This window comes from Enhydra lutris, unplaced genomic scaffold (genome assembly GCF_002288905.1).
Source record: "Enhydra lutris kenyoni isolate GAN:26980312 unplaced genomic scaffold, ASM228890v2 scaffoldscaffold15, whole genome shotgun sequence".
Lineage (NCBI taxonomy): Eukaryota > Metazoa > Chordata > Mammalia > Carnivora > Mustelidae > Enhydra > Enhydra lutris.
This window is the reverse complement of record NW_019154099.1, coordinates 17,072,639-17,084,741: the sequence shown is the minus strand read 5'-3', so window position 1 is coordinate 17,084,741 and position 12,103 is coordinate 17,072,639. Positions and strand designations below refer to the sequence as shown.

Here is a 12,103-nt window from a genome sequence, read left to right as displayed (position 1 = left end):
GCTGAGCAGGGAGTCCAGTTCAGGGCTTTATCTCACAACCCTGAAATCATGATCTGAACTGAAATCAAGAGTTGGAAACTTAATTGACTGAGCCACCCAGGTACCCTGATTTATTTGAATATTCTGATAAGGATGCTTAAAGGAGCCATCATAAAGGTATTTTAATGAACAATTATGAATATGCTGGGAGAAAAAGAATAGTCTCAACAAATATGTAGAAGAAACTTTATTCTTTTTTAAAGCTCAAATATCAGTTTTAGAATTGAAAAATACAGTAACTGAAATGAAAAACTTACTGGAAGAATACAACAACAAAATGTAGGGATGAGAGGAAAGAATTGGTGAACTGCAGTACACAATAATAGAAATTACCCAGTCTGAACAGAGAGAAAATTAAAAAACCAGAGCCTCAGTGACTTGTGGTGCTATAATCAAAGATTTAACAGTTTCTTATCTAAATCCTAGGTTTTGAGAGAAAAGGCAGGATAAAAAAGTATATGAGGAAATAATGGCTAAATATTTTCTATATTTGGCAAAAGATATAAACCTACAGATACAGGAAACTGAATGAATCATTAATAAGATGAACCCAAAGAAATCCTATTGAGACGCATCCTAGTCAAACTTCTGAAAACAGAAAGAAATCTTGAAAGTAGCAAGAGATGCTGCTTTAGTTACAGGGAGAACCAATGGAATGATACTGGATTTCTCATCAGAAACTATGGAGGCCGAAAGCATGTGGTAAAGCAGTTTTTAAATAAAGCAAGGAACAGTCAGCTCAGAATCCTAAATGCTGTAAAAGTATTCTTCAGGAATGAAGGGGAAATCTAGACATACTCAGATGAAGGAAAACAAAGGGAATTTGTGGCCAGAAAATTCACCCTAAAAGAATGGCTAAAGAACATTTTCTAAATGAAGGAAATAATAAAAGAGGTCATTCTTGAAATATTGGGAAGAAAAAGTGTGCAGTGTCAGTAAAAATAAGCATAAGTATATTTTTCTTGAATTTTATAAGTTTGGTAGAAGCAAAAATTATATCTGTCTGATATGGTTCTAATTCTATGTAGAAGAAATATGTAAAACAACTATACTCTAAATGGGGAGGGTAAAGATGCATAAAGGGAGGTGTGTTAGCTTGGGCTGCCATAACAAAAATGCTACAGACTGGGTGGCTTAAACAGAAACTTATTTTCTCACAGTTCTGGAGGCTGAAAGCCTTAAGGCCATGGTAAAGTGCCAGCAGGGTTGGTTTCTTATTTAGCCTCTCTCTTTGGCTTGTAGATGGCTGCTGTCTTGTAGTGTCTCCACATGGCCTTTGCTCTGTGCAGTCCTGGTGTCTCTTCCTCTTACAAGGATAGTAGTCCTACTGGGTTAGGGCCCTATCCTTACAATCTCATTTAACCTTAATTATCTCTGTAAAGGCCTTATCTCCAAATACAGTCACATTGTGGGTTTGGGTTTCAACATGTGAATTTTGAAGGACACTGTTTGATTCGTAACAGGAGAGAAAGTTTGTACAATTCACTCAAGCTTGTAAAATGATGATGCCAGTAAAAGTATTCCAGTAAAAGTATTCTCTTTTACAGTATGATGTCAGTAAACTTTGATATATTATGATGTACGCAGATTGACCTCTAGAAAAGCTGTATGAGCTATAAATAAAAAAACGTGATAAATAAAAAAAAATTTAAAAAATGGCATTCTAAAACATGTTTTAGTAAACCACAAGAAGACGGAAAAGAAAATGAACAAACAGAATGAAGAGTATCCAAAAAAAAAAAAAAATACTAGAGTGAAACTTTAACATGTCAATAATTACATGAAGTGTAAATGGTTATGTCAATTAAAGGAGATTGGCAGAGTAGGTGAAGAAACATCACCTGATTATATGCTTTATATCAGAAATTCACTTCAAATATAGTGATATAGACAGATGGAAGTGAAAAGATAGTAAAACATATTATGCAAACATTAAAAGATGCTCATGGCTATTTTAATATTCTATAGTGTTGACTTCAGAGTAAAGAAAAAGGTGTATTTTTATGAGTCAGTCCATCAAAAGACCCATCCTAAGTGTACATTTCAAACCTCAGATGTGCACAGTATATGAAGCAAAGATACTAGAATTGAAAGGAATAGATATATATCCACAAATAGATTTGGAGACTTCACAATTTGAGTCACAATCAGTAGAACACCTAGCTGGAAAATCACCAATAAAAACTTAACATTACTATCAAGTAAAAGAACATAATGTATATTTATAGACCATTCCATCTAACAGCAGAGTACGCATTCTTAAAACATATACCAACATAGACCATATCTTGGGCCACAAAGCAAACCTCATCAAATTTAAAAAAATTAAAATCCTACCAAATGTGTTCTTCCCCCAAAAGGGTCAAACTAGAAATCAATAACAGAAAGATAGCAGGAAGATATCCAAACATTTGAAAAGTAGATAACACATTTGTATATAATCCTTGAGTCAAAGAAAAAATCTCAAAGGAAATAAAAAAAATATACTGAAGTTAATGAAAATACAACCTTTCAGAACTTATGGCACATGTCTAAAGTAGTACTGGGAAGGAAATCTGTGGCATTGAATACCTACGTTGGGTAGAGAAAAAGAAAAAGGGCTCAAGTCAATAAATTTTAACCCAAAATAAAAACATCCAAAATAAATAGGAAATAATAAAGAGTTGAAATCAATTAAATTGCAAACAGAGTAACAATAGAGGAAATCAATGAAACAAGGATGTAGTTCTTTGAGAAGATTAATAAAACTGTTAAATCTTTATCAGTGAAAAAAAATAGACAAATTACTAGGGTCAGCAATAAAACCGAGTATCACTGCAGACCCTGTGTCACCAGAGTAGTAAGGCAGACAAACTTTAAACACAAATTGGAAAACTTGAAAGATCAGTTCTTCAAAAAGCAAAGTACTACAACACCCCATGGGGAAAAGAAAATTTGAATTGTTCTCTATTAAGGTAATTAAATAATGATTTTAGGACTCCCTAAAAGATCTTCAAGTACAGATGACTTCCGCGGAGAATTCTACCAAAGATTTGAGGAAAGATTAATATCAATTCTACACAGTCTCATCGGGAAAATACAAGAGCAGGGAACAACTCAATATATTTTATGAAGCTGGTGCTGTTAGTAAAGACAAATAAAGACAGTAATAAAACAAAATCCCAAACCCCAGATTTACAAACTCATGTCTATCATGAATGTGGGCATAAAAATCTTCATCATGATGCACTTAATCAACAAGGCTAAAGAAGAAAAATCATATATCAATAGATGCAGACAAAGCTTTGACAAAACTGAACACTTACTCCTGATAAAAACTGGGGAAAAATAGTAATGTTATAGATTGAGTTGTGTCCTGCAGAAAAAACTTTTTTAAGTCCTGATGCCTTAGAATGTGACCTTATTTGAAAATCGGGTCATTACAGTTGTAATAAGATGAGTTTATAAAGGAACAGAGTAGGCTCTTAATCCAATTTGTGTCCTTTTAAGGAGAGAGACAAAGTGTCATGTGGTGAGAGGTATAGAAATCTTGGATTAGCCATTATTCCCAGAAGCTAAGAAGAGGCAAGGAAAGTTCTACCCATAATCAGAGAGGAGGCCTGGCCCTATTGACTTTTGGCTTCTAGTCAGAACTATGAGAATAAACTTCTCTTTTAAGTTTTCTATTTTGTGGTACTTTGTTATACCTACTCTAGGAAACTAATATAGAGGAATACTTTCTCCACTTGATAACATGAATCTACAAAAATTTTAAAACTAACATTAAATGTGAGAGGTTCAAAAATTTCCCCCTCAGGCTGGGAACAAGGCAAGGATGGTTTGCTCTTGCCACTCTTGTTCAACACAGGGCTGGAACTTCTAGCCAAAGCAATGAAGCACAAATGAAACGAACAAAAAGTATTACTTTATTTACTTTACATATAAGTAATTTACTATTTATTTACTTTACATATAAGTAAAAAAGGAAGGGTTATTAATTGTCCCTATTTGTAGATGGCAAGGTTGTTTACATAGAAAAGTTGAAAGAATCTCCAAAATCTAGAACTAATCAGTAAGTTCAGCAACAGTGCAGATTTAAGATAAAAATCCATTGTATTTTGCAAGATGCAAAAATTTCAGAGATTTCTTGTATAACAGTGTGGTAAATATATTTCTTTTACTAGCAACGAACTTTTGCAAAACTCCATTTACTAGTGCTTTCCTCTAACACCACTCCCCTCTCGGGGGAGAAAAAAAAAAAAACTATAGAAAGAACGAAACTGGTATATATCTAACAAATCATGAGAGGACTTACAGTGTAAACCACAAAATCAAAATGAAGAGAATTGAATTTCTGAATAAATGGGGAGAGATCTTGTGTTCTTGATGTTTGTTTGTTTGGGTTATTGGCAAAATTCAATTTCTTGTGGTTGTGAGACTGACGTCCCGGCTGTCATGTGAGGGTTGTCTCAGCTCTAAAGCGCCCCTCCTCCAATTTCTTGGCTCCTATTCCCCTTCCTCAGTCTCTAAACCTGTAAAGGCAGAGTCCTTCTCATGCTTTTGCATCTCTCTTCTTTCTGCCATTTTATCTTTGATCCCTCTGGGAAATGCTTTCAACTTCATTGAACTAGGTAATTAGATTGGATTCACCTGGATAATTTAGGATAATCTCTCTATTTTAAAAATATTCTGATTAGTCACCTCAGTTTCCTTTTTTTATTTCCTCTTTTGCTATATCAGATAACCACAGCTTCTGGTGTTAGGCCATGGGCATCTTTCTGGGGGTAGGGGTACAATTACTCTGCCTACCACATAGGCCTAATGGTTTCCCATTGCCCATGACGTTGTATAGAGTTTTTTCCAGAAGTTCTTTCCTACCTTTTGGGTTTTATCAGATACAGCCATCTCTGGTAGTCAGCACAGGCACATCTTTCATATTTAATATGTTTGTATGTATTCTCCCTCTGCCTCAGAAACTGCTCTTTCTCTGACTTCAAGACTCAGGTCAGACCTCAGCGGATTTGTTCCTGGGAGAGGTAGATCCTTCTTCTGTTTCCTTAGCATCATTTAGCTCAATATTTGTTTCAACCACTAGTCTGTGATCCTTTCAAGGACAGAGAACATGTTTTACTCAGTTTTGTATTTGTCATACCTACTGCAGTCTTGGGCACACGATGAGCCCTTCCAAAAGGCTTTGTTAACGAACATTTGTTTCAGTGGTAATGCACATCACCCTTTGAGCGTCAGTCAATCAAGTCCTAAAGTATGATAAGGACAAGGACTCTAGATTCATCATCCTTGGTTCAGTACGGATAAGTACCTGTTCCGAAATCAGAACTAATGTTTTTGGCATGAAGGTTGAGACAGGCTCAATGAGAACGCAGGGGAGGCGTCACCGCTTTGTACCTTTTTTTTTTTTTTTTTACATCTATAAAGTTAGGCTGGGAGCCCGGGCACTAGCAGACCTGGATGCTATTTCTAAGTGACCTTAACCTCTCTCTGTGTGTTCTTTACCTGAAATAGAGAAATGGAAGGAGATTCAATTTTAAAACTGTTACTGAGTGCTTAGTCTGTTCCAGGTGCTGGGGAATTTAAAGACCAATTAGAAATGGCCTTTACCCTCCTGGTGTATGTAACTGGTCAGGTTGCCCTTAGGATGTGGTGGGTTTATTCCAGCTCTGACTATCTCTGATGCCTTTGTCTTTCTCTTCCTCCGAGCGCATTTGGGAGGAGAGAGGGTAACTCACTGTAGCCTGTGGGAAACCTACAGGGGTAGTGTTCCTTTGGCCAGGGAGTAAATCTGAGACCTGATGATTGCCTCTCCTGCTCAATGAGGTGACTGTATTTGCTTCATAAGGCCAACAATAACTAGGAAACCACTTTGCGTACCTTTGATTTCATCCTGAGGAAGGAAGAACTGAATTTCAAAGGCTAAGCTGCTTTGAACATTTATTTAAAGATGGTGTGAACATTTAATCCTAGAGACCTGCTCTCCTTCTCCTTTTTTTTCTCCCCTTCTGTTACCTCTTCACCTCTTCTTTGCTCCTTCGTTGAGCCCCCTGCTAGGAAAGTGCTAAATGGCAATATACTTAGAAGATTTTTTTTTGAAGCAATTAAAAGAGAAGAGTTTGATATTTCCTGTTATAGAATTTTAAGAGGTAGATTTTGTGTTAAATTAGTACTTAGCACATTTCTTTTTGCTGTTTTAAAGCAATTTTTTCCCAATACAAATGACATACTAATCTCTATGTCATTTCTATTCATGAAGAAGAAACATTTGCACAGTGCTCGTTCATCCATGAATGCAGTTTGTAGCTAAACCACATAATGCCTGATGGTACTGTGCTGACAGGCACAGAAGAAACAGAACAGATTTTGTTTTCTGAAGATTGATCATTTATAGATCAGTTGATAATTTTTTCTCCAGGTTGCTTCTTACATTGATGATGAGAAATTTTTTACTTTTGTAAGAAGCTATGGATTTCAATGAACCTCTGTCAGTACTGCAGACCTACCTACTCAATATCACTTTGTATCTTGAGCATCTTTTCCAGAAAAGATAAGAAGTAATATTGGTCCCTCATTTTAAAAGTAATATTGCTGAAAATAGTAAGGGTGGGGGGTTGAGGTTTTGAGAAATTGAGTTTGTGAGTGACAACTTGTTCGTACAACTCTATCCTGGCCTGGCAATTTTTTAAGAAAACAGGGAGCCTTATTAGGCATATCTAATTTGTGTTTTAATATTACTTTTCAATAAGGACTTTTACCAGCTTTTTACATTTAAATATAGTGTTTCTTTGTTATCAAGCATCTTTGCTTCCTCCCTTGTGCCCTGTCTTCACTTGCTTGTTTTTGGTGTTTTATGAAATGTATAGTCTGACTTTAATTAGGTTGTTACCCTTCTCTCTGATTTTATTGAGATTCCTGCCATGAGTTAAAGATTGTAGTACAAAGTAATTTGATATAAGGCCTCTTTACATTCAATTTATTAAGTTTATTTTATAGAGAATTAGTTTGTATGTAATATGCATGAGTGGATGTAAGTTTTATTTTAATGACTCACAGTCTGTAGTGTGGAAGAGTTCTTTGGTGGGTCCAGAAATAACTGATTTGAGAACTTCTATGGGTCCCACTATTCTGGTTATAATTGTTATATTCAATGTGATTTTAAAAATAAAAAAGGGGTATGTTCTATTAATTACTCAGACCACAAGACTTAACTTGATTTATTTGGTTTGATAGGCTTCCTAAATTTTATAATGGGCTCCAACATAAGCATGTTAAGTGAAACGAAGTCTTGTTATATTAACATAATTTAAAATTTTTTTGGTATAAGGCAGTTTTAGGAATAGTGACTCTATTTTCCACAATAATTAAAGGAGATGGTAGTATGAACAATCCTAAATCATATTAGCTTTAGAATATCTTCATGGATATGCTTGATATATAGAGATTGTTAAGAATTCACTTCAAACAAAATACTGATGTCCTGCTGTGGGTTTAGTAACACAGGAGGGCCTGATGAACAGAATCTGTCCTTGTGTCTCAGTGTTAGCCCAAGTAACACTATCAAGTTACTTCTTTTTTTTTTTTTTTTTTTTTTTTTTTAAGATCTTATTTGTCCATTTAGAGAGAGCAGAGGAAGGGGGAGAGGGAGAGGGAAAGAGTATTTCAAACAGGCTCCACATAGAGCCTGACACAGGGCTTGATCTCACGACCCTGAGATCATGATCTGAGCTGAAATCAAAAGCTAGATACTTAGCCAACTGAGCCACCCAGGTGGCCCTCTCAAATTACTCTTTATGTGTTTGATTTCAAGCTTTTCTGCTTCATTTGAAATTAAAAATACAGAGTAGGATGTCAACAAGGTAAACAGTTAAGCAGATGCTGTTGGTGTTTCCATGAAACATGAAAGTGAGATTTGAAATGCCTTCAGGTAACCTGTGTGTTGTTGACAGTGGAGAGTAAACTCATCACTTTTGAAGTAGCACCCCGGTTTCAAAACACTGACTTGTACTTAAGTTGTTTTTCTCACCTTCACTGTAATAGTGATCTTTAGGCTTTTCCTCTATAGGAATCAGTATGTTTATTGCTTAAGTACATTTCTGATTTAGTTAGGTGGTGGGGAGAATCAGATTCTGAACACTGATAGTTAAGTAAGCTGTATTCACAAGTGTATAAATGAAGATGAATTTTTTTAAATAATTTTATTTTTTTCATTTAAAAATGTGTTTCATTTTTATTGTTGTCATGGGGAATGTTCTATCGTGTCAAGAAAATGATATATACAGGTATGCGACTTAAACATGTTCTTCATGTTTAAGAACTGCTTTTAATTATTGGATGAAATTTTGCCCTTAAAGTTCCATTTTTCAAGGGTTACACACAAAATCATACATGGAAACATATATACAAAGAAATAAACAGTTATATATCCTATCTTTTCCTTCCTCCCTCTTTTTTGGAGATAGAATATATTCTTTATTGTTCACGGCTTTTTAAATCACTACTGGAAAAGTATATTAATATCCATTAAGGTAGTTTTTCTATAATCAAGGTGAGCTGCTGACTTTTGGTGGTGATGTCCTCCTCATATTACAGTACTTTGGATTATACCAGTTGGATTATACCAGTTGGTTTATGAAAAGAGCTTGGTCAAGATGAATATATTCATTTAAAAATAACCATGAAGTTCTTTAAAAAAAACAAAACAAAACAATTGAACTTTGAAACTTGGGAAATTAACATTTGTAGAATGCATGTCAGTGGTTTGAGAAATTTTCCTAAGACCTCCCTTTTGATATCTTGAAATTTTTTCAGCAATCTTTATGTAGATCTGAGGCTTACCTCTTTCTCTTTTTTAATTAAACATTTTTTTTTAGGATTTCATTTTTATTTGTCAGAGTGCATAAGCAGGGTGAGTGGTAGGCAGAGGGAGAAGCAGATTCCCCACTGGGCAAGGAGCCCCATGTGGGCCTAGATCCCAGGACCCCAGGATCATGACCTGAACTGAAGGCAGATGCTTCACTGACTGAGCCACCCAGGCATTCCTGAAGCTTCCCTCTTTAAGTCTTGCCTGATTTCTGCTCTCTGGGTCGGGGGAGATGCTCTCATTGGCAGCATTTGCTGATTTCTGTGGTATAAGACTTCTAACATGGCAGATTTTAGTTACTACATGATGTCACTGGACACAGAGAATGGAAGTGATGGGCACAGTCGGCTCTCACAAGCTGTTTGATTCCATCACTACTCCTCCTTTCACATGATGATGAATCATGATTGATTGTGCACCTGGTGTTATTCTTGGACTATGTTGTAACATAACATGGGTAAAATATTTGTGACTAGCGTTATTGTGATATTCCGAACTAGAATACTGACCATGTGTAACTGCCTTTTATTTCTGTTTATCAGTTGGGTGCAAAGCTTTGGACACGAGGGACTTGGATTATTACTGGACATTTTGGAAAGACTGATTACTGGCAAAATGTAAGTATATTGTTCATTTTTATTTTCAGTTAAGCTACATTTATGTGTCCAATTATAATTCCAATACTGATATTTTTTATGCCAATGCAGACAAGAAAAAATTGTAAAGAAGAATCAGCATAAAGTTATACAGTGTCTAAAGGCTTTGATGAATACACAGGTATGTACATAGGTAGTTATATTGTATTCTTCACCAGTTCTTAGAGAATTTCTGTGAAATAGAGTTGTATGTTATGAAATTTGTACTAAAGAGATGTACTGCTTTGATAAGCTTTTGCGTACATAGAGGACAAAATATTACAATGCATTGACTTCTAGTTTTGTATCAAATCAACCATCCCTCAACAGGAGAAACTTGAGAACTGAGTAGTATCTCCTGTTGCTTAAATCCTCATGTGCACATTAATCCTCCCTTTCTACTCTCTTTTTTGTTCCCCTCTCTGGCCATCCCTTCCTTTTCAAAGTATAGCATGAGTAAGTTTTGAAATCATACATGATAATCAGACATGGTCTGCAGTAATACTTATTATCAAAGAATCAAGTTGGAAAGACAGTTTTTATAGTCGAGGAACATAAATCTGCAAAGAAATTAATGTGAACCGATAGGAAACAGGTCCCAGAAATGGATCAATGATGTTTAATGTAAGTAATATTGAGACTAAAGGTAATAGGGCAGGTCTGCCGAGTTTGTAAATGTGTATCTGACAGTGTTTCCTTGTTTAATAGAATTTGTACTGTTAATTGTGGAAATTAGCTCTATCCCATGCCACGTCTTTAGCTTCAACATCTAAACATATCTACCTCATGATGGGTGCAGTAATGATAGGTATTTTAGTTGCCATTAGACAGCAGGAGAGGAATTTTACCTATGGTGTTAGGATGATTTCAGTTTTAGAAAAAACTGTCGTATATTTCTGATTAATTTTTAATATTTTCGCATTTTTAAAAAATACGCCTTTAGAAGACTACACCCTTAAGTACTGGTACTTAAATTATTGACATTCATATTTCTTTTTACTAAATATAGCAAAAGCTTATATTTTCTGATTATTTCTTATTTATTTTTCAGCATTTTCTTGAGCTGAGTTTTGTTTTTAACCAATGAAATATTTTTTACCTCCTTGCCTTCTCTAATCAGAGAAGATTTTCAAGCAGACTATCTGATGTAGAAATCTGCTCTGTGTTGTTATATATTCAAATATATTCTAGATTTGAACTCATTGTTCTGTAAGAATTAGATTCCAGGTGTTGTGAACGATCTTGGGCATCGTTCTTTGAATTTGAGAAAACCCTAATTAAAGAGAGGTGAGGTGGTTTCTATAGACCATAATATTCTTGCTCGATTTGAGACTGAATTGGAGAGCGGGTAAACTTTATGTATTTATGTTCTAATTGGTATAGTGTGTTCTCTTATAAGAGCCTGCTTTTGCTTATAGTTTGTATCTGTGGAGCTAGAATATATTGTCTTTGTGTTGATTGCTATCACCTGTACTAACACGAATAAAAAGTTACTGATACTTGTAATTAGTATTCTAATGTCTGAATTCTAAAATTAATAATATATGAAATAATTTTTCAATAAAGACTCTCCTGGGATTTGTTGATGATTTTTCATTTATATCACTGTGCAGTATTTATAGGAGTTCTTTGAAGGATGGAAAAAATACAGGTTTTTAAGAGAACAGTGGTACCTTATTAGGTACTAGTATTTGGTTATTAATGTAATGAACAAATCTGGCAACAGGTGAAAGTGGATTTCATGTAATAAACTAGACTAAACATTTTCTAAGTGGAAAAAGACTGAATATCAGGGGGAAGCAAAGGGATGAGAAGTTAAATACTTTTGCATTAAAAGATAATTAGAACAAGGGCTTCATTCTGGTCAGTTAACTGTTTGAGTGTTGCTTTAAGGTGTACACCTGCAGCGAAGGTGTTTTGCTCCTGAAGCCAGCCCCCTTACCAGTCCCGACCCTTCTCTTTGCTCCTGGGATTAACTCACCATAGGGAATTATTCAGCATCAGTATTCATGTCTCGTTGATCATCCTCCACAGGGATCTAAGGTCTTCCCCTTCTCCCACTGAACACCCTTGCAGTGGCTTGAAATTCCATCTATTAGGTAATAATAGATCTCAAGTAGAATGCAAAGGGAACCTGGCTTTAGTCTTCGGTTTAGAACACGTGAGTTTTCATATAAACCTGGGTGGGTCCTTGACATTCAGTAGAGAGACATCCTTAGACCTTCCAAAATTTGTCACTGCCTCTAACCTTATAATAGGCTTCATTTAATGCACTTTAGACGCTAGCACTGGTAAGTTGATGATTTGTCTCAGAGTCGACAGTTTTTGTTTGGTTTTGCTTGGTTTTTTTTTTTAAATAACTGAACAAGAGTAATTTTATCCAAGTAGGCAGGATTTCTGTCTGTAGTTCTAGGTGCTCAGTAGTGCTAACCTGGCCTCATTCCAGCCTTAAAATGAGCACTTTGTGCGTTTATGTTAGCAAAGTCAGAATGCTGCTGCTGATGGACCTTCCAGGGGTTAGGGGGTGCTAATCAAAACTATGAAATCTGAGAATGCTCATATTCTGCTCTCCCCACAT

At 35.4% G+C, this 12,103-nt stretch overlaps 1 protein-coding gene across 4 annotated transcripts in view; it reads left to right on the top strand.

Moving 5' to 3' along the window:
• Positions 1–12,103, top strand: part of LOC111146997 (diaphanous related formin 3) — a 517,296-nt gene that overhangs the window by 141,602 nt on the left and 363,591 nt on the right. For all 4 annotated transcript variants that reach the window (XM_022502826.1, XM_022502825.1, XM_022502824.1 and 1 more), the window contains 2 exons: positions 9,433–9,507; positions 9,598–9,667. In XM_022502826.1, the coding sequence (XP_022358534.1) occupies positions 9,433–9,507; positions 9,598–9,667 (145 nt within the window). The remainder of the gene's footprint in view (positions 1–9,432; positions 9,508–9,597; positions 9,668–12,103) is intronic.